This window comes from Octopus bimaculoides, chromosome 5 (assembly GCF_046866305.1).
Source record: "Octopus bimaculoides isolate indiv1 chromosome 5, ASM4686630v1, whole genome shotgun sequence".
NCBI classification, from domain to species: domain Eukaryota; kingdom Metazoa; phylum Mollusca; class Cephalopoda; order Octopoda; family Octopodidae; genus Octopus; species Octopus bimaculoides.
In genome coordinates this window covers 4,119,475-4,145,470 of record NC_142932.1, presented here as the reverse complement: position 1 = coordinate 4,145,470, position 25,996 = coordinate 4,119,475, and the positions used below count along the sequence as shown (strand labels likewise).

General features: G+C 36.3%; 1 protein-coding gene across 2 annotated transcripts; it reads right to left on the bottom strand.

Annotated features, from left to right (window-relative positions):
• Positions 1–767: 767 nt before the first annotated feature.
• Positions 768–24,723, bottom strand: LOC106872947 (uncharacterized). 2 transcript variants are annotated; one of them, XM_014920129.3, is made up of 10 exons: positions 24,374–24,723; positions 23,244–23,338; positions 17,987–18,155; positions 17,452–17,563; positions 16,170–16,312; positions 13,559–13,697; positions 12,712–12,853; positions 10,500–10,605; positions 7,581–7,682; positions 768–2,940 (listed from the first exon to the last, which is right to left on the bottom strand). In XM_014920129.3, the coding sequence occupies exons 1-10, from the start codon at positions 24,567–24,569 to the stop codon at positions 785–787; spliced, it is 3,360 nt and encodes a 1,119-aa protein (XP_014775615.1). In that variant the 5' UTR covers positions 24,570–24,723; the 3' UTR covers positions 768–784. The 2 variants fall into 2 exon arrangements, with proteins under 2 accessions (XP_014775615.1, XP_014775624.1); XM_014920138.3 differs by lacking the exons at positions 17,452–17,563; positions 17,987–18,155; positions 23,244–23,338; positions 24,374–24,723 and adding an exon at positions 16,959–17,094.
• Between the last annotated feature and the right edge of the window lie 1,273 nt (positions 24,724–25,996).

Here is a 25,996-nt window from a genome sequence, read left to right as displayed (position 1 = left end):
TTTTAGGGTAAAGAACCAAGGTTCATGAACTCATAGTGTGAAACTTAATTTAATTTTAATTTTTAATAAATTGAATTTAATTGAGTTTTTACCTGTAAATTTGGATTTTTATCCCTAATAATATTATTATTATTATATATATGACGATGATGATGATGATGATATACATATATACTGTGCTCATATATAAGTTGTAGGTTCATATATACTGTGCTCATATATGTAGTTGCTAACCATAATGACTCAAATCCCCAGGTTTTCGTAAGTGACAAGGACTTTCATTTAGGGTTGGGAAAGAGCTAGAGGCCTCTAGTGAAGAAATATTCTCTATGATGAAGAGAAAAAATATTCTCAGCAAGTCAGACATCACCAGGACAATCAAGTTCAACCAGCAGATCCTGGACAACATCAACAATAGCCTCAGTGGATCAATGAAGACTAGTAACAAGCAGCTCAAAGTAGCAGAATTTACTACCAGATATAAAGATAGGTAAAAGTCCTACATCGTCAATAAAGCCAACAACCCACAACGTCAAAATTTCAATGGGGGCTGTTATGGTAGGTTTGATGAGTTGTGAGGAACTCTTCACCATGGCATGAAATCACTTCCATGTCCACAGAGTAAATTTGCTTTGTGTCTTACTTTTGTACATGGTTACACAATGCATTCTGTATAATTCATGTATTGATTTATATAAAATTTAGAAATTTAATAAACAGACAGAACCAAATATTATTAAACATTTTGCAAGTAATCAAGACAGAGATGAGAGGAAAAAAATGTTTATTTATTCTGCAAAACAGAATTCCTAACCATCCACTGAATGTAGTTGTATTGTTGAAAATATGAATGAGCAAATTGTTGCTGAGTTAATGAAGCAGGTGGAGTTATGAGAGAAGAGTGAAATGGATTTGGAACAGGTAACACAGGTCGTCTTTGTGAAACGGACTGACAAGCTTGAGGAACCCAATTGGCCCATGTATACTGATAGGGATATGAGGGATAAAATAAAGGATAACCAGTCAGGGATTGCCATGGAAAACTGGGGTTGTGACCAGCAGAAGTTTTGTGATGTGGCTCATTTATATTGGAGGATATGGAAGAAAGAGAATCAGAAAAACTATATTCTGCTGGAGAAAAATACTCAGAGAAGTCTTCTTCTTCTGAATAGGAACTTGAAATATCTGAAGTTGTTGAAGAATCACTGTCCTCACTTAAAGAGAAGTCCTCCTTTAATCGATCAGGTTGTACATGGACCGAACCAAATTTCAAGTTGTTGCTCTTATTCTTTACAGGAACAGACTTCTGTGGCACATCAATGGACTGAGACCTCAAAGAGCCTGCATTGCTTGCTGTCTTTTGATTCTCAGTTTTGAGTTTAGATACGGAATCATTTGGACTAAGTTCACGACTGACTTGATCTCTTTTTAAAGAAACTTGGAATTTGGCAGAAGTATTGGTTTTCTCAAAGTCTAAATTATAACGTCGTCTTTCACCCTTATTAACCAATGTGTTTGCATCATCAGTAATGCAAACATCTTTGGAAAGGTTCTCTTCAGCACACTGCACATTTGTCACAGCATTCAGAGGCAACACCACAGCAGATGCTTCTTCACCATCTGATGACAACATTTTTGGCTCTGAGATATCATCCTTGTTGTTGACATTGTTCTGATTTTGCAGCTTACTGGAAGAGGTAGCTTGGTTATCACAAATTTCATTCAGCAGTTTGGCTGAAGATTGTCTGTAAAACTTGTTCAGTATGCCACCTACATTTGGGACTGATTCCAAGCATAAAGGGGCAGTTGTAGGCATAAGAGATTCTATATTTTCACACTTAGGCTCATTGTCATTAATTTGGAAAGACTTGAAATTTTTACAAAGTTCAGAATATTCACCAACTTTCTTTGATTTCTTGTACTGAGGAATCGTTCCCCAAGGCCAAAGGCCATCGACTTGATTGTTCAAAAAGGAGCTTGAGGATTTTTGTGACATAGATGTTTGGTGGTGGTTATTGTCTGATACAAAATCAGCATCTACTGATAAAACATGGGGAGTACCATTGGTAGCTCTAATACAAGAAACATCTGAAATATGTCCTTCTACAAGAAGTTCATCAGTATTTTCTGTTGATGTTACATAAGTATCATGTTTCTCTATGGGACTCCCGACAGCAGTAATTGCTGCAGTAGCAACATGACTGTGTTCTTGTTGGAACTCATTGCTTTCTGTTGGAATGACAGCAGTTAGATTTCTTTGTGAATGGCACTCATGATGATCTCCTGTATATTTAACAATATCATAGTGTGTCTGTTCATGAAATAGAACATCATTTGCTGATGCAATTTTAGGCTCAGGTTTTTGTTCATAACACTCAGTATCATTCAATGTATCTAGAGTAAGTCCATCAGAAACATTCGAACTATCTTGTTTTTCACATACCTTAAATATTTCAATTTTAGCTTCTCCAGACTCGTTATTGTTACCCTCACCCACTTCAGATGATTCTGAAAGTTCTATAGACATCTTGTCATTACACTGGTTGTTATGGTTAATAGATCTTCCATGAGTTTCCTCTGTTATTAAGTCTTTATTGGCAGTTTTCTCTGCTTCAAATAAAACTCTACCCGTGGATGCTTCCAAATGAACATACCCGGAATTTTGGTCAGAAAAGTAATGTAATTCTTGATCAGAATTTGATTTGATTTCTATTTCTGGAGATGGAAACACTGGATGATTATTAAGTTTATCGGAATGATTGGAATACTTCACAGGATTGCTTTCTGAGAAATCTTTTACAGATGTTAAAGAAGATTCTGTGTCCAGATTGTTACAATTTCTGTCTTGTTTGGTTGGAATGGTTTCTGAGAGAACAAGATCATCCAGAGAAACATTTGGAGAAGAGGTCTTTTCCGATATAAGTTCATGTGGTATAGGATCTAAAATAATAATATAATAAAACACAAAGAATAAATCATAGCATAAATATATACATAAGTACAGAAATACATATGCTGTTTTACTCCAACACCCATTTTTTTCACACAGACAATCTCAGTTTGACAGACCTCACAATCCTGCATTACCGTATCAACAAGTTCCAGAATAGGGCCCGATGTGGCATTGGTTGAATCAAACACCACAGATCTACTATTAAGCATAGTTCTCTGAGGCATTTGAGACATGGCGTCATTAATTATGAAGTCAAACATAAGTGATAAAAGTGCCTGCATCACCATATCAAATGTAGGTGATAGGCTCTTCTGCCTTGGTTAGAAACCATCTAGAAATGTTATCTCAATAAAAACAGGAGCTGGTTGGAGGTAAATCTTACATCACACATGAATAGTCAAACAAATGAATGTGCTCAGTGAGTGTAACAGTATACAGCTACCTTTCTATGTGTGTCTGCCTATCTTATTACATACATGCATTGCTATATCAGAAAGTATTCATTAGTGTCTACATATTTGTGAACGTGAGAGTGTTTGAATATTGAACAAACGGGAGGGGGGGGGGAAGACAAACAAAAACAAAGATACATATAGTGAGACAGATAAAGAAATGGGACAAAAAGGAGAGACAGACAGACTGACAGCATACACACGCATGTGCATGTGTGCATACATGTACTTCTGACAGTTTGTGTATGTGAAGCCCATGTGCAAATTTTTTGTCTCAAGAAGGCAGATACACATCCAGAGAGACACATATACTCTCTACATCATATATCAGGCTCCAAAACCATAAAAAAATAATAGATATTTTCATGGCTGTAGGTGAAGCTGGGAACAACACAGCTGACGTTTCAATACCTGACTACAATACTCAATTTTGTCCAACTACTTTTTGGGACCAAATCCCTTGCGATTATACTTTGTTTTACAAATCATATTTTGAGGGTTAAAACTTGCAGAAGACAGTACATTTGGAGTAACCATACACTTCCTTTATGAATTTGTAAATAATTGCTAATGGAAGAAATTGATATAGGAATGATTCGGTAATCTAATTTTTTCTAGTTAGTCATCCATTACTTCAAACTAGCAAGTACAATAAAGGTTATACTTTGCTGATGTGATCAGAATAAGGCAGAAAGATGTACAAACTTATCGCTCATATTTTCAAAAAAAAATTTTTTAAAAAAACAAAAATACTTGTCACTGACTATCATTTTTCCATCATTACATAATTATTTTTTTCCTTTACAGCATGGTAATAATTATATATTTTGATTCTTGTTTCATTAAGTTTGTTAACATTAATTTGCCTCCTGTTCTTTATTTTCATGCTAATAGTGTCTGGATTATCTAATCTCCAAATACACTCTTAACCTTAACCAGTTGTTGTTTAACCCTGAGTAAGCCCTGATTAAGCAAACTTATGATCAAAAGTTTTTATCCTAACTAATGTACTTGTTTTTTTATTATTTCTTTTATCAAACAGTAAAGTGTTGTTTGAGGTAGATTTTGAGGCTACTTCTAGCAGGTGGAGCAACCACATAGTGTTTCTCTCACTGGTGTATATTTTTAGACCTTTTGCAACTTTGTAATATGGCAAAGATGAAACGCAAATATAATTTTGAATCACAAAACAACAGCTTGTGAACTTGGTGCTGACGTGACAATTTTTTTTTTAAGAGGGAAGGACAGCGTTTAAGTTTTTAAGACAAATGGGAAGAGAAGGCATATTCCTCAAACCTCGCCTAAGTCAAGTCTAGTACTCAAACAGTATTATTTTAAAACAAATTAAGAGCCTAGAGGGAAAAAAGCAGCCAAATTTCTTCCAGATAAAACCCTACAATCTTAAAAAAGGAATGACATATCAGTCCATGTCATCCAGGATATAGGAAAAGGTCATTGATGAAATAAATTTGATCATGGATTTGCTTGATCAGGGCTGAATAGAAGCTAGAGTAACAATTCTTCACAGGTAAATTAGGTGAAGGGTTAGTTAACCCTTGTACTAACATATTTTTGTGAAATATAACTGCATTTGTTGCAACTAATTTCAATAATAATGAAAACTTTAATAAAATAACTGTTATTATTAAGCTGGTATTTGGAACATAAATTAACACAAAATTTTGATGGAAGATTTTCATTCAGATCGCTTTAAAACGAGAAATTTGTATCATAGAACCAGAAGATAATTCAGACAGGTTAGAATAAAAATAAATAACCATTAGTTATACCAGTTTGTGAATTATCTCCCCTAATGTCATTGTCAAAATAATTGGAATAATTTTAACTTATCAGCATTTAGATTTCTCTGTAAAATGTAATGCTTATTTATTAACATTGATACATATTGGTCATGCATTACCTTGTAGATCTGAGGTTTCAATGACATGATTGTTTACTTTTAGAATAATATTGTAAGGTAGCCGTAAGGGGCTGGATTTGGCCAGTTTGAAGATAAAATAGGTAGAATAGTTTGGCCAGATATAGCCGGATTAAATATTAAAGGGTTAAAGTTTGGGGGTGCTGAATTTGAATATGGCACTGGTTTGCTAGACTGGCTACAGCTAAGATAGTCGAAGACCCCATATTTGAGAATCCACCATGCTTAATCTCTTAAGCCTCTGTTATCTTTATGATATACAATAGTTGCAGAATTGATTTTTTAACATCAGGTTGGCTAATTTATTTCATATTAAATGTTGCAATAAAAAATACTTTTATTTTTATTACAAAGAATTAGAGCATATCAACATAAAATATGAAAAAAAATGTACCACACTGTAACACTAAAAAAATAAACACAAAATATTTGATGGTAACTTAACCAATAATAGTGCACAAGACAATACAGTAGCATTGGCTAATTAAGTAACTTTTATCTTTTTCTTTTAATTTGTTTCAGTCATTGGATCCACTCGCAAGGCTTTGGTTGGCCTGAAGTTGTAGAATAAACAACACTTGTCCAAGGTGCCACACAGTAAGACTGAACCTGAAATCATTTGGTTGGAAAGCAAGCTTCTTACCACAGAGCCATGCTTGTGCCTCTTACCATACAGCTACACCTCTTTTACGTGGTTTAACAAGGACATTCATGCTGCAGCTTCCAGCAATAGTCTGCTATCAAGTGGCTGTTCAAGATGTCTTGATACTTTCCCTCCTTATTTCCTCTTGTTTCCTCACTGAAATCTTCTGAAAACCTATCCAAGTGGCTATGGAGGGAGTGTACTTTTATTTTCAAATTAGCATCCATATTTTAAAAATCTTTCAGCATTCTTTCCACCAATTCTTCATATTTTTGTGCTTTCATGCTCCCCAAGAAATGTTCAATGACTGAGAACTTCACCAAGCAGAAACCTTCACATCATTCATATATTACAAAAAACTAGAATCTGTGAATTTACAAATATGACGATCAGTATGAAGTTCTCTTGCAACGATCTTCAAATATACTTGAAGTAATCACCATCTCTGTCCAAAGCTTTAACAAACTGCTTTGTGAGTCTAATACAGAGGTGAGAGAAAATGTTTTCTCTTTGAACTAATGGTTTGTTAATGATGGTCATTGTTCCGACAGCCATTGTCTCCCTTAAACGCCATGTCACTTTTTCTCCCCAATGATCTTGCCTTGTTTGACTGCCCTATAAGCACATGAAACGCTTTGGTGTCCAACCAATAAATTCACCATCTTCAAGTCAAAGCAAATAGAGCGCAAATACGAATGATGGTAGAGCTTCTGCAAAACAATTTTCAGGTTTTCACATTCTTCTTTAAGCAGGATCGTTGCCGGTGCCCCTGGACTGGCTCATGTGCGGGCAACACATGAAATCCTTCGAGCGAGATCGTTGCCAGTGCCCCTGGATCAGCTCGGACTATTATTAAAGGTGTTCTAGCTGGGATAATCCATCTTTTCTAAGTTCCCTCACTGGTTCGAAGAATATCAGTTTTCTAAAATATCAATCACAACAGCAAAAACTATAAGGCACCAACACAGTAAAAGCATTACAGTTATTCTGATTACAGTAATATGGATTTAATTTATTTATGACAGTATGGTTAAAAAGCTCGCTTTGCAATTATGTGGTTTCGGGTTCAATCTCACTATGCAACACCTTGAACAAGTGTCTTCTACAAGTTCTATGCCTTATGAGTGCATTTAGATGGAAACTGTATATATGTATGCATGTCTGTGTTTGTCCCCAAACCCAACAACCATTCTACAACTAATGATGGTTTATTTATGTTCCTGTAACTTCATGGATCAGCAAAAGAGACTAGTAGAATAAGTACAAGACTATAAAAAAAGGGCAAAGAAGGAAGTACTGGTCTTGATTTATAATACTAAACCCTTCGAAGTGGTGTCCCAGCATGGCCACAGTCCAATGAGTGAAACAAGTAAAAGATAAAAGATACTTCATCCCAATCAGTAATGGTCTTATCCTTATGATTCAGTTTCATAAAAATTATACATTAGCCTAGTCTTGTTCCATTTTTGCAGTCTCTTGTATTTTCAGAACAGAGTTAAATTCTTATGGAAAGGAGACAAGAAAAAATTAGGCAGGTAAGAGGAAGAATTCAATGAAGGAAGTTAAAAATCGTAAAAATGAAGATTTTCTAACCTGGAAGTGGTTTCAGAGATGTATTACAAACACCCTCAACCTTTTTCAGACATTTCATGCCAACATCTCCAGCAACCAAAGTTATTGCAGCACCAAAGCTCCCTGAAATAAATAGAGAAATTCTGCAGCTGTGCCACTATTAGCATATAAAATAACAGACGTCACTAATTTTTCCATGGATAAGGGTTGAAATTGGATTCAGCATTGTACACTGGTGAATCATTCAACTGTACAGGTCAACTACTATTTACAATGATAAATTATATCACCTGTAGTACCTACTAAGTACTAGTTAAGTATCTTGGTAATGGACAATATACACTATCATCATCATTTAATACCCATTTTCCATCCTGGCACGGATTGTACAGATCAACAGGAACCAGCAGGTCAAAAGACAACACCAAGCTCTGCTGTCTGCTTTGGCATGGTTTCTTATGACTGGATGCCCTTCCTAACACTAGTCATTTTGCAGAATGTCCAGGTACAGACTATGGACCTCTAGGATATTTGTCCAATATTCTTTTGACTTGGCCCATAAACACACAAAATTGGGAAAGTGTTAAAGAACATAAAAGGGAAATGAAAAAAATTCAGTTAATTTGATGCAGCAAAGGAAAATCTATGTTAAGTTAGTGTCATCATATTTATCATACTGAAGGAAAAAAATCTCATTAATTGTATGTATGCAATAAAAAGAAGAAAACAGCTCAACAACTAATATCTGATGTTGACGAGTGCGGACTACAACTTTAAATATGCTTCAGTCTCATTAGACCTCTTCGGCAACACAAAGTCTTATCCATATTGGATAGATAACTGATAAGAGAATCTCTATTTTGAGGTAGAATAATATATATATAAGTAGACATCAAAAGAAATATAATGACTGTGAAAAATAAATCACCCTGCTACAGTATGATAATGAAAGACAATATTGTTGAGGGTGGTATGGTTACTACATTGTTCTTTTATTTCTAAGTAGTAGGCCAACTTGGTCAACAAAATCTATCATAATGATCTCCCCAAAATTTTTTAAAATGACAGCTCATATTCAAGTCCTTAAACTTTCTTTGAACAGCCTTTCCACATTAAAGGTGACATGAACACAGCTAGAACATGGTCCAATGCTAAATCATGGCACAAGCAAACATGCTACACATCATATATTTTCAGTAAGTCAATAGGGTACCAGGCATCTAGTACCAGGCATCTAGTAGAGGAGTTTGTGGTTCATAAAAGATAGTGTCAGATTATTCAGGAATAGGTTTGTCAAAATTTGGTCATGAGAAAGGGTTGATGACTATGATCTTATTAGACCTCCAAGACAACTGATATCAATGCAGATGAGGTTTGTTTTGAACAGTTCAAAGAAAAACTTAACATGAGAGGGAATTTCAGAGGGAACAAATTGGGAAGAGCAGGTCTGCAGCATAAACAAAATAAAGGTGACAAGAAATTTAGATGGGACTGGGTGAAAAGTGGCAGGATACCAGCAAGCTTGAGGAACAGAGACCAAACTCGTAATGTTAAAAAGGGCAGCACACCTGTAGGCCAACGTTTGCAATATGCTGGTCAACAAAACCATGCCAATCAACAGGGTACATTTTTTGCATGAGAATACTTAGGATGTTCATATTCAGCAATAATTTTTTTTCTGCAAGAGAAGCTACACATGATATAGTAGTACTTTATCCAGTGAAATATTTATCTCCCATTCATTTGATACGATAGAGACTAACTTGTGCATCATCCCAAATACTAATAAGCAGTTGACTTTAAGGGAGGCAATTTTGAGTTGGGCAGTTAAAGAACAAAAATCTATCAATTCTGTTTTATTTCATTCATATTGTTAAGTTAAACATCTTCTACGAGATCTACAACTTGGATCTAATTACTGCTACAATGTCATGACTCTAGCAATGACATTGAACCTTCAGTAGCTCAGATAACAGTGAGCTTATAATTGACAAGAGTTTTGCAGCATAGAGGTTAAAATCTCAAAATCATAACAAATTCAGTCTTAACTAATGAGATGTTTCAGTGGAAATTCTGCTGAAAATTCTCAACATTATCATTATTCTGATATCTTAATGATCAATTGTACAAGAGTCATCACACATTAATTGATATTTCTAGATAAAGACAAAATACATTTGGGGATATCAAACTTCATCTCTCACATTTTGTAACATCTTAGGTAAAAAAAAAAAAATGAAAAATCCAACTGGAATGATAAAATGAGTGTCTTTGAATGATGAACAACCCCGTCCTTGAGTAACAAAAAAGCCTTGACCAAAAAGGTGAAACAAGCATATTATGTGTGATGGAACAAGAGCAGGTAGAAGTAAAGAAACAAGCTCTGGCATGTATGATATGAATATACATTAAAAATTAATGTCATGGCAATAATTCATCTCAGAATTTTAAATATTTAATTGTTTATCAAATTCCACTACAGTAAACTGTTGCAACAATAACAATGCCAAATTAATTTTCAGTAAGAATACAGACAAAAATCAGCATCAGAACCAGACTCCATCACTTGACAGACAGAAGATCATAAGCTGACAAAATACCAGTTTTTCTTCGATGGGCTTCTTTTTAAATCTACAGTAGAAACATTCAGCTATTGGGCCTCCAATCTACCTTCTTAGGAATAAATAGGAATAAATATCGCTATTCACAGGAATGATCTGTGATATAGAATGGTTCTTTTAGTACATCTTTCTTGCCACTTTTTGGAGTATAACATTCATCATTTTATATGCTGTGACAACAAAACATTTGCATTACTCTATAATATACTAAAGTTTTTAATAAAGTGTCCCTTTTACAATAAGAGACAAAAAAACAGCTTATACAATGCTATAAGCAATGTATGCATGTGTAATTTTAGTGTACATAAATATGACTTACCATATCGACCAGCACGCCCAATACGATGAAGATACACTCTAGGATTTTTTGGCAGGTCTAAGTTTATCACAAGATTTACATTCTCAGCATCAATTCCACGCGAAGTCTGTAAAGAGATCAACAGGAAATATATATAAATACATACAATATACATATATAAAAAATGTGACAATATAAAGTGTGTGTATATTGTCAAGTAGGATATTTCTGATCAGTTACGAGAGCAAGCTGAAAAGTTCAGAGGCTGACTATAAAGGAATGATGCTAACAATGTAAAACCTTGCATGCATTAATTTCAACTCTTCTTAATAACTGCACTGTTTCTTTACAGGTAAACTGATATCTCACTGTTCAAAGACTTCAAAAGTAACTAGTAGCAATTTCTCTTCAAAATGGATAAAATTTGGCATCATGGTGTTATCAAGTACTTGTAGAAAACAGTTTTAGCTCCCGAGGACACCTATGCTGACATTAGGGGATTATACACTAGCTTTATGACCAGTGCAAAAGTGGGCAGCTGAATTTAGGAGGGGAAAGGAGAGTCTCGAAGGCGGCCCAAAGTCTGGACATCCTGCAACCGCAACCACTGAGGAAAACATTGATTGTGCTGTCCACATGGTGATGGATGACAGGCAATTGACTTTAAATCAAATAGCCAATGTTATTAGCATATCCCTTAAGAGAGTTGAGAATATTCTGCACAATGAACTTGGTATGACGAATGTTTCTGCTCAGTGGGTGTCATCTAATACCAGATCAAAAGTGCACCAGGTTGATCACATCACAGCAAAACTTGACATTGTTTAAAGCAGATCTAGCTGGTTTATTTGAACATTTCATAAGCCAGGATGAAAATTGGTTTCATCACTTTGAGCCAAAGACAAAGAGACAATCCATGCATTGGAAATATCCCCTCTCCACCTGCTCCAAAGAAGGTCACGGTCATTTCGTCTACAGGGAAGTTGATGGCCTCAGTTTTTAGAGATGCAGAAGGCATTGTGTTTGTAAACACTCCACCAATCCACATTTCTGGATTAGTTTCTTTTTTATCAACTCTGAATGAATGAAAGACAAAGTTGATCGTAGCAAGATTTGAACTTGGTGCAGAGTTGGAATAACTGGCACAAGGCATTCTATCTCGTACTCTAACAACTCTGCCAATCCACTGCTTAAAATTCAACAGAAATATTCCAAAGCTTTTGCAGTCATTTCTGCAACTCACTACTTCACAAATAATAATAATCCTTTCTTGTTTTGGCACAAAGTCAGTAATTTTGAGAGGATGGGGAAGTCCATTATATTGACCCCAGGGCTTAACTGGTACTTATTTTATTAACCCCAAAATGATGAAAGTTGACATTAGTGGAATTTGAACTCAGAACGTATGCCAAGTGAAATGCTAAGCATTTTGTCCAGTGTGCTAACAATTCTACCAACTTGCTGCTATATCATCGTTTAACGTCCGCTTTCCATGCTAGCATGGGTTGGACGATTTGACTGAGGACTGGTGAAACCGGATGGCAACACCAGGCTCCAATCTAAATTTGGCAGAGTTTCTACAGCTGGATGCCCTTCCTAACGCCAACCACTCAGAGAGTGTAGTAGGTGCTTTTACGTGTCACCTGCACAAAGGCCAGTCAGGCGATACTGGCAACTGCCACGCTCGAAATGGTGTCTTTTATGTGCCACCCACACAAGCCAGTCCAGGGGCACTGGCAACGATCTCGCTCGAAAATATAATAAAATCAAAAGATACATTCTCTTTGTTTAGGAAGAGAATAAGCATAGATGTTAAAGTGTCGGCTAAACTACTTCACTGTATTTGTTGTAGCACTCTGCATTTTTAGTAAAAATTTAACCGAGGTGTACTTTGCATTGTTATATTTTGGGATTGATAAATTATCAGTCCAGGACAGCAGACTGCCAGAATTAGACTCTTGGATAAGAAGCAATGCAATATCTGTTCTGGATGTCTGTGTTCTTAATTCAAATTCTGAGATAACAATGGCCAAGGCTAATCACCGAACCAAAGAAATATCCCTTCCAACACACATTTGCCCATCATGGACAGGCAGGCTTGCAAACCATTATACATAAGTCAGCAACGATATACTGAGACTTAATCCAGCAGAACTTTGTAAAAGTCAGAATAAAATGGAATTGTCTTTTTAAGTGGAGAGCATAAAAGGAGTGATATTTAATTAACCCTTACCAAATCAGTTGAGACTAAAACACGGCACTGGAATGATTTCAAACTAGCCATTGCTTCATTACGTTCTTTCTGATCTAAAGAACCAGCAATACAGCAAGTTGGCCAACCTTGTTCTTCTAGTTGAACTGCCAAACTCTGAGCACTGCAGAATTAAAAAGAAAAACGTATAAACAAGTAATTTTAGTAGAATAATGTAATTATAAATGGCATAAAACTAATGTTAATAGCTGATATCCCAGCTAGAAGTACCTGTTTTATTTTACTTGGTATAAAATCTCTCAAACTGAAAAAGAAAAGTAATGTTATGATATCAATGCACGTCCTAAAGGAAATTAGCAAATGGTTCCAAGTGAAAATTTAGTTGTTTTACAAAATAATCATTAACATTGTGTAAAGTATGATAAAGTTGTTTGTTGATATTTGAATTAAATAAACAATATAAAAAATATCTTTCGCTTGATAGCCAACAACACTCAAAATTTCTCAACTACCAACTAGAGCCAAAATTTTCTACCCACATTGGCCAACCAAAGCTGAGATTCTTTTCCCACAATGGCCAACCAGAGTCAAAATTTTATGCCCACTACCAGAACCAATCTTCTTTAATTACAATAACCGACCACAAGACCATACCAGCTGACTAGAGCCAAGATTCTTCACCTACACTGGTCAACCAGACTCAAGATTTCTTGCTTGTCTTAATGTCCCAGAATCAAGATTTTTTTTTACTTTTGAAGATCAGTTAAGCTTAATCCAAAGAATAACCTTATCTTAGTAGTTGATTTCTGTAGAAAAATTTCAAGAGGAAAACAAAATTCTTTGAATATTATAAAACATGGAAACTTACCCAGATTGAAGGTTCGAGAATACAAGACACTGGTTAAACACTACTGAAGACAGAATCTTAATAGCAGCTTTCGCACTATATTCAGCAACTTTTTGCACAAGTGGGTGGTAGGGGATCTTCAAATAATATTGTTTGATACCTAAAAACAAGAACAATTTCCAAGATGTATAATATTAATAAAGCTGTGCAAAAGACTAAGAATAAATAAATCACAATAGTTTATCCGAGTTTTATTTAACTAATGAGTAGAAAGGCGAACCAATCACAAATCCCTTTAGTTAGATAGCCCTGCTTGATCTGTAGAAAAGGGATAGGTAGACACTCCATAAGATGTGCCCGGTGTAAGCTATAGACACAAGAGGTGCAGCAATATCAGAGAGGGTTAACAGGGAAGATAGTTTTTGTGTGAGGAAGGTGCTCAGGTACAATAAACACCAAAAACGTACAGAAAATAGATTCCATCACATGCCAGCTTCTGTTAACAAGTCAGTAGTAGGGGTGGATGCTCTGAGAGCATAGCTGCTAGAACAAGAATAGGCTGGGCAAAGTTCAGAGAGCTCCTACCTCTGTTGGTAACAAAGGGTTTCTTGGTCAGAGTGAAAGGCAGACTGTATGATGACTGTGTGCAAAAAGCCATGCTACATGACAGTGAAACATAGGTTATGACTGCTGAGGTTATGCACAGGCTTGTAAGAAATGAAGCTAATATGCTCTGCTGGATGTGTAATGTCAGTGTGCATGCACGACAGTGTAAGCATCCTGGGAGAAAAGTTGGACATAAGAAGCATCAGATGTGGTGTGCAAATGATACGACTGCATTGGCATGGTCATGTGATGAGGACAGCTGTGTGAAGAAGTGTTGCACTCTAATGGTGGAGGGAACCTGTGGAAGAGGTAGACCCAGGAAGAAATGGGATGAAGTAGTGAAGCACGATCTTTGAATGTTGGGCCTTACAGATGCAATGACAAGCGACCGAGACCTTTCGAGATATGCCATGCTTGAGAAGACCTGTCAAGCCAAGTGAGATTGTAGTTGTGGTTGATGCCAGTGTTGTCCAACTGACCCTTTAAAAAGCACCCTCCAATCGTTGGGCAACATGCTTGTGAAGATGTGTCGAACTGAGTGAAATCCTAGTCGTGGATGATGCAAGTACCGTTCATATGTTGGGCCTCATGGAGACAGTGACATCAAGCTGAGTGAGATTGTAGTCGTGGCCAATGTCAGTGTCATGTAATTGGCCTGTTAAAAGCACTCTTCAATTGTTGGGCAACATGCTGTGCTTGTGATGACCTGTTGAACTGAGTGAGATTGTAGTTGTGACTGATGCCAGTGCCGTCTGACTGGCACCTATGCTGGTGGCACATAAAAAGCACCATTCAAGCATTAGATCTCATGGAGGCAGTGACAGGTGACCAAGACGCTACGTGACATACCGTGCTTGTGTTGATCTGTCAAGTCAAGTGAGACCATAGTTGTGGCCAATGCTGGTGTCAGGTTGATGGCACCTGTGCTGATGGCATGTAAAAGGCACCTACTACACTCTCAGAGTGCTTGGCATTAGGAAGGGCATCCAGCCATAGAAACCTTGCCAAATCAAATTGGAACCTGGTGCAGCCCCCCAGCTTGCCAGTTTTCAGTCAAACTGTCCAACCCATGCTAGCATGGAAAGTGGACATATGATGATAATCTTGACAGGGCAAAGTTAACTGAAGCAAACAGAAAAGCAAAACTGTTCCAATACATTTGGCTTACAAGTTATTTGGACCAGCATAACATGGGGGTGGGTGGGGGGTATTGCCAATTATACTGACCCTCAATATTTGGCTGAACTTTGTCTCCAGAGTGATGAAAAGCAAAATTGACCATGGCAAGATTTGAACTCAGAATGTAAAGGACTATAATAGTATACAATAGTTTGTCAGAAGCTTTAGTGATTCTGCCAATCCAACATCCTATTTTCAACAACAATAATACTACCATGCTGAAATTATTGTGAAATAGTTATGGATGATGGAAATTCCCATCAAATGGCAGATATATTTATGACTTTAATTTAGAAAAGGTTGCACAGCTTTGACACACAGCATGTAAATCAGAACAAAAGTCCATTCACAAAACAACTAGAAAAATTAAATCTTTGACAGAGCATTATCAGATCTATAAATGACTTTGAACCTATAAATAACAGGGAGAAAAACTGAGGCACAGGTAGAATATTGCATTCTGCTCACACACAAAAAATATCAGTAGATTTGAAATCATGGTTCATGAACATATATATAATCCAAAACCTTATCCATCAGGTCATAACAATTCTACATTGTGTATACAAACATATATCAACATTGATATTTCATTAGCTACTGTTTCAGAAAAGTGGTATTGATGTTGATATGTCTTATTTACATTATGACCAAGTCATTTTGTGTTTTCAAAGAGTGGAATATATGGGTATGACTGTTTGAGTCTTGGGACTCATCGGGCCAATTACCCAGTTTCCATGACATATAAGTTACTGAGATCACAACAGTCCTTCTGAACAGGTTGCCTGCCCATTGCATAGAAATTTTTGAGACCAGAAATTAAGGAGATAAACTTTGGACCATTTACCTAACAAAGCCAGGTGTGATGTATTGAGTCTGATATAAGTAGGGTTCCGCATGTAATGCATCAAGTGTTTGGCAAGGTATTCTGGATAAGTTGCAGACAGAGCAAGCATCTGTTTATTTTCAGGTAAAACTGAATATATCCAACTAAAAACAAGCAAAAAAAATGAAAACAAGAGAAAATTATCAAGTAAGAAATAAAATGCAGATGAGGTAATCAAAAATATTTGGAAACATGTTATTTCATATTTATTTGCTAACACCAAATTTAGTATGTATATATGTATGCATAAAGAACACTGTTGCATCAACTGACCACCAAATCCCATAACTGTAAAGGACTATCTTGAATTCTCTTATCTCTTCTTTGTGATTTTCATGTATGAAATCTTAATATTCATCTATCTACTGTGAATTATTTTCCAGCTTTCTGCATTATTATATTTATAAATACATTTGTATAGTTTATTTATAAATGCTTTGAAGCCATTAACAACCACCTGTCCACCTTTTAATTTATTTTTGACCTCATGAATATAAAATTGTAACAGTTAAATCATCATCATTGTTTAACATCCGCTTTCCATGCTAGCATGGGTTGGACGATTTGACTGAGGACTGGTGAACCAGATGGTTACACCAGGCTCCAATCAGATTTGGCAGAGTTTCTACAGCTGGATACCCTTCCTAACGCCAACCACTCCGAGAGTGTAGTGGGTGCTTTTACGTGCCACTGGCACGAGGGCCAGTCACACGGTACTGGCAACAGTAAATTATAGACTTTATCCATCACCTGGTTTAACATCAATTACTTGGTTCTTAGATGCTTTCCACATGGTTTACTGCTTCTTACTTCACTCAGGAGGTTTTGGTCAACCCTGGGCTATGGTAGAAGATGGTTGCCCAAGGTGCTATGGGTTGAACTGAATCTGAAATCATGTGGTTGGGAAGAGAACTTTTTAACCAAATAACCACACCTGTGCTTATATTCTTATTAACTGAACTGGAAAAAGTTATTTAGATTGTTGTAAGAATTACAAAGAAAAAAAAGGCTGAGAGATGGTACAGTATTAAAGAGTTTAAAGTAGAGGTTGTTGAAATGTTTTGGGGAAGATCATTACTTTTTTTCATTTCTGATGAATTTTAATGATTGGAAGAGAGTAAAAAAAGATGCAGGTTACAACTGCAAATGCTTTGCATGTACATTTATAATTAGCCAAAATTTAGTCACAACTAAGAATAAAACAAGCAAAATAACATGTAATAAAAGAAAAATCTGAGCCCACTTAATGTCTGCTTGGAACTGTTCATCTAATAACTGGTCAGCTTCATCAAGGACAAACAAACGAATACTTTTGGTTCTCAGGTAGCCTTTTTCAATCAAGAACTTAATTCTTCCTACAACATAATCAAGTATAATGATTTTAATATCACAGAAAAATTAGATTTAATTAAAAGATAAAGTAAATTGAAAGGAAACAAAAATAATTTTTATCTCCTGCTCTTGTTCATTATTCACCTCTTACCATCACCATTTTGTCTACCACAAGACTTGAACATTTCATTATGAATTTTAGCCATACACTTAATTATAAATCCCTCAGTTCATCCAGCATAAGAAACAGAGAATAGGATCATCTGAGAATACTAGCTGAGATATATAATCTTATTCAGCAAGTAGAGAATATCTATAACAAACTGAAATGAAGAAGCAGCCCTTTTAAATATTGCTTGGAAATGAAAAATATTTTAATTTTATATTTTATTAATTTAAACAAATTTAGAAATAAAATCAATATCTAAGAAACGAAATCTACCAACCTGGAGTTCCAACTGCTATATGGCAGATCTTCAGATTATTCTTATCATCAATTACAGACAAGCCACCAATGAAAGTGGCACACTTGAGGCCAGTTACACAGCTACCAATACTGGTTATCACCTGCCATATTTGGAAAGCAATCTCACGAGTTGGAGCCAAAACAAGGACCTGTAGATTTGAAGAAAATTATTTTTAAAAAACTTCGTATATGAGGAATTTTGTTTTGGTTTTAGTATTAACATTGTCAACATTATCAAAGTCGTTTGCAAATATTATTTTGAATACTGACATTAGTTGGATTAATTGATCTGCAGTAGACTATACCACTATTATTAATTAGCTTGTATCAATGTAAGATATCAATTATACAACATCAGCTGTCACCAACATTCAACCGTGAGTACCTTACAGCAGGAGATCGTCATTGCTTTACATTTACTTCTGATACTGGTTTGAGTTGTCATAAACCTAGTCAGTTATTATCCAGTTACTTCCCCTTTTAGACAAGTCGAGGATGTCTTGCATATAGCTTTTATTTTTGACAGGATTTCTTTAGCTGAATGTCCTTACAAACACAAATCACTTTACAAGATGTAGTTATTGTGGTATCTGAACATAGAGGTGCTGTGTTCTAGGATGACAAAAAGAAAAAAAAAAAATGGAGCCTCCTGACTCTTGTCTCTACTTGTTAGCATTTTACATATTTGTATAATTGCATGTCATCATCATTTCATGTCTGTTTATTTAATGCTGGTATGGGTTGGGTAAGTGATGACAGACCAATCGTTTCTTATTTGGAGCTGCTGTTCCCAAAGACTGAGGTTCGTATGTGTCATTTGGTTTGATATCATCAAGTATATGCCCTTCCTATTGACAACAACTTTACAACAAAGTGTACTAAGTGCCCTTTTTTCATGGAATCAACATTAGAAAGGTTAAATAGTTTTCAGTGAGATAGGACTAAAGAGACTTCACAACCTTATATGTTCTCTGCTCACTTGCCAACCACTTCAGAGAGCATTGGGTGAATTTTTCATGGCACTGATACAAGAGAAGTATTTCACATCACTGGAGAATGTTTTCCGATGACTTAACACTGAACTATAAAAAAAAAGAATGGAATGTGTTCATTAGTAAAACTAATTGACCTTGTTACAGGTATCGCCATGACAACTTTCTCTGTCATAGTCAATGCAATGATCACATGCTACACACCTTCCTTCCAAGCACTATTGTAAACAGCAGAAGTGAGCTAGAATGTTAAAACTTAGTGCACATGCACACCAGAGTCCAAGGTCAATCTGTGCCAAGCGGCTTCACTCTGCATGCTTTAGCTTCATTATTATGGCAACAGTCCGGATACTTATTGACCAGACTTCATATATATATATATATATATATATATATATATATAATATATAATATATATAAGGGCATTATTATAAAATAAAGCCTCACGCTTAGAGGGACTTAATAAGTCAAAACTACGAAAATAAGCACATGTTTACCGATCGCGGGGAATGCAACCTTCAAAGCTAACCTCCTAAAAACTTTTAACTTAACGGCAAACCACTGGTTTCATAATTAATACAGCAAAACTATGCAGTAAGCTGCATCTTTTATTCATCAGAATATAATTAGAAAATAAATTATTATATATTATAAATCCTTATATTATATATATATATATATATATATATATATATATATATATATCAAAAGCCCTACATTCACTTACTCACTGGAGATGACCAATTCTTTCACACCTAACTTTTACTTTGCTCACCAGATAACAACGATACAAGTTTCTTCATTACAAGTTTATGATGCTAAGAGAATTCAAACTGCTTTAAATATACAAAACTAATACTTTGAGTAATTTCTGTCTGCAAATTTATCAATAAAATATGCTAATTCATACAACCTTTTATAACTATTTCGTAATTCATTCATCACTAGCTAAGCAAGCATGGTGAAGTACGCTTTATCAAAGTTTAATACTTAAACGTACCTGGAGTTGCCTCCCTTAAAGATGACTATCTGAAAATTCCTCATTTTATATATAAATATAACCTTACTGATAGAACTTCTCAATATTCGTTAAAATTTTCAATATGTCTTCAATTTAGTTTCACAGCTAAGGTTGTTTAAAGTTTCCAAGTGTTTCATTGAGTTAAATATAATTTCAATAAAATTGAAGTTAATGATTTCTTCTAATAAACATTAACTAAGTCAATAAGCTAACCCTTTAACATTTAAACTCGCCATATCCAGCCCAAAATATTCTGTTTTACATGAAACTCACTAGATCCACCCCTACCCTACGATGTCACTCTAAAAATAAACAATTACATCACTATACAAATAATTACAGAGGCATCAAACTGTTAGATCAGGTTATGAAAGTTACAGAGAGGGTCATAGCCCAACTAATTAGGGAGCGAATCAATTTAGATGAGATGCAGTTTGGGTTCATGCCAGGTAAAAGCACTACTGATGCCTTATTTCTAGTGAGACAGTTGCAGGAGAAATACCTAGCTAAGGATAAACCTCTGTACCTGGCTTTCGTTGACATGGAGAAAGCCTTTGACAGGGTCCCCCGATCCCTTATCTGGTGGTCAATGAGGAAACTTGGGATAGAAGAATGGTTAGTGAGAGCTGTGCGAGCCATGTACAGAGATGCTGCCAGTAAGGTGAGGGTTGGAAATGAGTACAGCAATGAATTCCGGGTAGAGGTAGGGGTCCACCAAGGTTCCGTCCTCAGCCCCCTCTTATTTACCATAGTCCTCCAGGCAATCACAGAGGAGTTCAAGACAGGTTGCCCCTGGGAGCTCCTCTATGCTGATGACCTTGCCCTAATTGCGGAGTCACTATCAGAACTAGAGGAGAAGTTTCAGGTGTGGAAGCAAGGTCTAGAATTGAAGGGCCTTAGAGTCAACCTAGCTAAAACCAAAATCCTAATAAGTAGGAAGGTAGATAAAACACAAACCCCTTCAGGTAGATGGCCCTGCTCAGTATGTAGAAAAGGAGTAGGTAGTAACTCTATAAGATGTACCCGGTGCAAGCTATGGACACATAAGAGGTGCAGCAACATCAAAGGCAGGTTAACTAGCAAGTTAGTTTTTGTTTGTGGCAGATGTTCAGGTGCAATAAAGACTGCAAACAAACAGGAAACAACTTCTATCTCATTCCAGGGTGAAAAACTAGAGGTAGTCGATAGCTTCCGCTATCTGGGCGACCAAGTTAGTAGTCGGGGTGGGTGCGCTGAAAGTGTAGCTGCAAGAATAAGAATAGCCTGGGCAAAGTTTAGAGAGCTCTTACCCCTGCTGGCGACAAAGAGACTCTCACTCAGAGTAAAAGGCAGACTGTATGACGCATGCGTACGAACAACCATGCTACATGGCAGTGAAACATGGGCTGTAACTGCTGAGGACATACGTAAGCTCGCAAGGAATGAAGCCAGTATGCTCCGTTGGATGTGTAATGTCAATGTGAATACCCGTCAGAGTGTAAGTATCTTGAGAGAAAAGCTGAACATTAGAAGCATCAGTTGTGGTGTGCAAGAGAGACGATTGCGCTGGTATGGACATGTGGTGAGAATGGAGGAGGATAGCTGCGTGAAAAAGTGCCACACCCTAACAGTTGAGGGAACCCGTGGAAGAGGTAGGCCCAGGAAGACCTGGGCTGAGGTGGTGAGGCAAGACCTTCGTACATTGGGCCTCACCGAGGCGATGACTACTGACCGAGACCTTTGGAAATGTGCTGTGCGTGAGAAGACCCGGCAAGCCAAGTAAGATCGTTGCCAGTGCCCCTGGACTGGTTCTTGTGCGGGTGGCACATGAGATGCACCATTTTGAGCGTGGCCGTTGCCAGTACCGCCTGACTGGCTCCTGTAGGATTTTCGAGCGAGATCGTTGCCAGTGCCCCTGGACTGGCTTGTGCGGGTGGCACATAAAAGACACCATTTCGAGCGTGGCCGTTTTCGTGCGGGTGACACGTAAAAGCACCCACTACACTCTCTGAGTGGTTGGCGTTAGGAAGGGCATCCAGCTGTAGAAACTCTGCCAAATCAGACTGGAGCCTGGTGTTGCCATCCGGTTTCACCAGTCCTCAGTCAAATCGTCCAACCCATGCTAGCATGGAAAGCAGACGTTAAACGATGATGATGATGATGATGATCACTGAAATCTCAAAGCTACAACATAATTCAAAACAATGCGAATAAATAAACATTGCATTTGACAAAGTAATCTGAATGTTGAAGAGTTAACGCAGCAGCATCACAATAATAATTTAATGTTATTGGCAGAAGCATGATTCCCAACTACATGGTTTCAGGCTCAATCCCACTATGCAGTACTTAGTTTTCTTTCATAACCTTGCACTTTATGAAAACCTTGTAAGTGAAATTTAACTGAAGTAAATTGCTTGGAAGCTGTCAGAAGGCCTATTCTTGTCTTGGGCTGGCAAACTAAGTCCACTGCAGCTTAATACCCCTCACTTGGCTCTTAAGTGACATTAGCAGAGTCCACTTGGTTGCAAAGATTTAAGTTAGGCTTCAGGTTTGCAGGCAACTTTGTATCAGTATTCACATGTAGAGGCTCTCAAATGAGCCATAGGCACTCACCTTCCTCCTCTAAATTGTTAAGGAAAAAACGTTTGTGTAAAATGAGTAAGGATAGCATTATAAGTATGCATTCAAATAACTGGTATTGAAACAGACCCAGACCACAAGTAAAAAGAAATTATAGAAATTTGTCAAATATTGAAGAAATAGATATTAAAAATACATTTGGTTTGCTTTGTAACAAACTAGGTCTAGGATATCTGTAAAAATATATATCTTCTTATGTCTTAGTATTAAGTCAGTTAAGCTAAAGTGATTTCCAGTTGTCTTATATCAAATTTAAACACAGCAGCAATTTCTACCATAAAGTTTACATTTAACCCTTTAGTATTCAAACAGGCCATATCCAGCCAAAATATTCCCCCAGTTTTATATTGAAAGTGAGCAGATCAGGCCTCTCACACCTACCCTACGATGTCATTTTAAAACTAAACAATCACATAATTGAAATCTCTAAACTACAAGACGATGGATGATTAATTCAGCACAAAATAAATAAACAAGCATCGTTTTTGCCAGAATAATCTGAATACTAAACGGTTGATCTACAATGGAGACAAAAATGTTAACGGAGCGAGAGATTTACAATCAGCCTAATTTGAAATAGGACAGGTATTTTTAATCTTTACCTGGATAGCTGGGCTGTTGATCTGCAGTGATTCTAAAGCAACCACAGTGAAAACACACGTCTTGCCAGTTCCAGCTTTGGCTTGGACAATTAAATCTAGAGAAAAAGAAAAAGAATTAATGATCAAAGAAAGACTTGAAACTGAAATATTTGAAAACACGAAATAACAGAAAATTGCATAAAAATCAATCAGAACACAGCATTGCTGTTTTGCCTCAAGTCAACCTTACTTGTCTAGGTTTATGCACAAAGGTATTCCAGTCAAAACAACCACAACTTTTTAGGGATATGTACGACATTATAAAACTTTAAGATAGTAGGATATGATTTGAGGGAGACTTGGCTGCTATTTTTAGCATGTCAAGCAACTACGTAAAAGATTCTTTTGTTAGCTTATATAAATATACTGTACTCTTTTTACGGTTCAATGTAGGTATAAAATAGCAATATGTTCCAAAATATAAGTTAACTAGTCGATTAAATTAAAAGAACCATTATTTATTTATGGAAAATAAGATTAAAAAGTCGGATACCACTTGGGAGTATGAGTGAAAATATTTCCACAGAAGTACCTAATAAACATCGATCATTTTTTCGTAAAAGTAATTGGCTTAAATTTATCTTTAATTCAGGGAGCAGCTAAGTTCTGATTATGCTTAAAAGAACAAAAGCATTCAATAATGAAAGTAAAACGAAAGGAAGTGCCGATGTACCATAATGCAATCATTTCTTCCTCTAAAAAGAAGCCCACAGCATTTAAAAATTTTAATAGGTGTACGAGTGATAAATGTGGTCTTTTCACTTAGCTAAGAGAGCACCAATTCCAAACAAAATCTAACTGAGACCATGATGATCCGTTCATCTCAGGCCAGCATGTGGACGTGAAATGATGAAAGTAGGGTGAATTGATGATGAGCGATAAATTAAGTTTCCTAGTATTTAGTTTGAGACTTATTTGCATTTAAATTCTGCCTTAGCCAACCTGGTGTTTTTGTTTATGGTGACTGGAAGACATGCGTATCTTCCTATAGGAAACCTTTTGTGCTACTTTATAATAGTAAAAAGAAATATGTATGGTTTAACAAGTATTCTGTGAAAAATAGTTAATAACCAAATTAATTCATAGCTTACCTAAACCACATCTTCCCAGTGGAATGGACTTCAGCTGGATAGGCGAGGGTTTGACGAAACCCGAATTCTGAAGCCCTTTCAGGACATTGTCCGACAATAACAACCCTTCAAATGTGACATCTTCAGTTATCGCTATGTCTGCGGTACGAAATACTGCAGAATTACTCACATTATGAGCCACTTTGCGAGGCAGCATTGCTTTACATAAACGAAGGCAATAAAAATGAAAGTGCGCAGAATGACGTATCTCTTTGGATTAGATTAAAAGAAATAATAAAGCCGAAAATTAACAGTGAAACGGTTTACTAACACGACTGAACTATCGAGAACATGCTTATTAAAGGGAGAGCACTATATTTGCTCAAACCGGGTGATATCTAGAGCTAAGCTTATTTTAATTTTCGTATCTATTTCGTAACTTACTCTTTGCTTTGTTTTCCGGTTGACGTATTTTTTGGTGTTTTCAAAGTAAATACTCTCTTTTAATTCATTGTTCCGCCCCTGGTCATCTTTAGGGATCTATCATATTCATCACACACAAGTGAGTGGACAAACGAAAGAAAGAGGCTCTCAACACATTTGGTAGGAGTGACATATTATTTAAAACAGTTTGATTTGCCCCTAATCGGTTAACTCAAACGAGCTAGGTTGCTGTAAGAAACCAACGAAATAGGGCCGAATCAAACTGCTTTGAATAATAATAACAACAACAACAACAATAATAATAATAATAATAATAATAATAATAATAATAATAATAATAATAATGATGAAAAGACCTGGAAATAGAGGTAACTCGAATGTGGAATCTAAAAACAGAAACAATTCCTATCATAGTAGGTGCCTTAGGTATAATAAAAAAATATTCAGACAAATACATAACAAAAACACCAGGATTTACAAATATATATAACATACAGAAAATTGCACTACTGGGCACTGCACACATCCTACACAAAACACTTTCAATACAGTAAACATAAGAGCACCACAGCACATACCCAAGGCGCACACAGCTGCGCTCGGTAGTGAAGTGAAAGCACGTTATAAAAATAAAACTACTGAACAATAATAATAATAATAAATTCGTTTTATTGGCCACAAGGGCTAATATATTAAAAACATATAAGGACAAAGACAGGACGAAGGTTACAAACGGTTTTGTCCGAAAAGGTAGGAAAGTTCGTCTAAACAGAGGAAGAAAACGGAGAAAGATATAATAACAACAACAACAATCATAATAACGTGTGTGTGTACATTGCCTGATGTAAATTTCCTGTTTTAAGATGGCAGGATTTGATTTGAGAGAACTTGACTGCTATCTCTAGCAAGCCAATCGACCGCCTGAGGAGCTCCTTCACTGATTTCTCTCTCTTTTAATATATGTATATGTGATTACTAAGGCGGCGTGCTGGCAGATTCGTTAGCGCTACGAGCAAAACGCTTAGCGGCATTTCGTCCGTCTTTGCGTCCTGAGTTCAAATTCCGCCGAGGTTGACTTTACCTTGCTTCCTTTCAGGGTCGATGAACACTGGGATCGATGTAATCGACTCACCCGCTTCTCTGGATTTGATGACTTTGTGCCAAAATTTGAAAATGATGTATGTGATTACTCGACCTGCG

What these genes read in the sequence shown, in the direction of transcription:
- LOC106872947 (XM_014920129.3), bottom strand. Translation starts at nt 24,569, where the DNA reads ATGCTGCCTCGCAAAGTGGCTCATAATGTGAGTAATTCTGCAGTATTT. An exon ending in TCAACAGCCCAGCTATCCAG is followed by an intron (nt 18,156 to 23,243) that starts GTAAAGATTAAA and finishes TCAAATCTACAG; the next exon opens with GTCCTTGTTTTGGCTCCAAC. An exon ending in ATCTCTGAAACCACTTCCAG is followed by an intron (nt 2,941 to 7,580) that starts GTTAGAAAATCT and finishes TTATTATTTTAG; the next exon opens with ATCCTATACCACATGAACTT.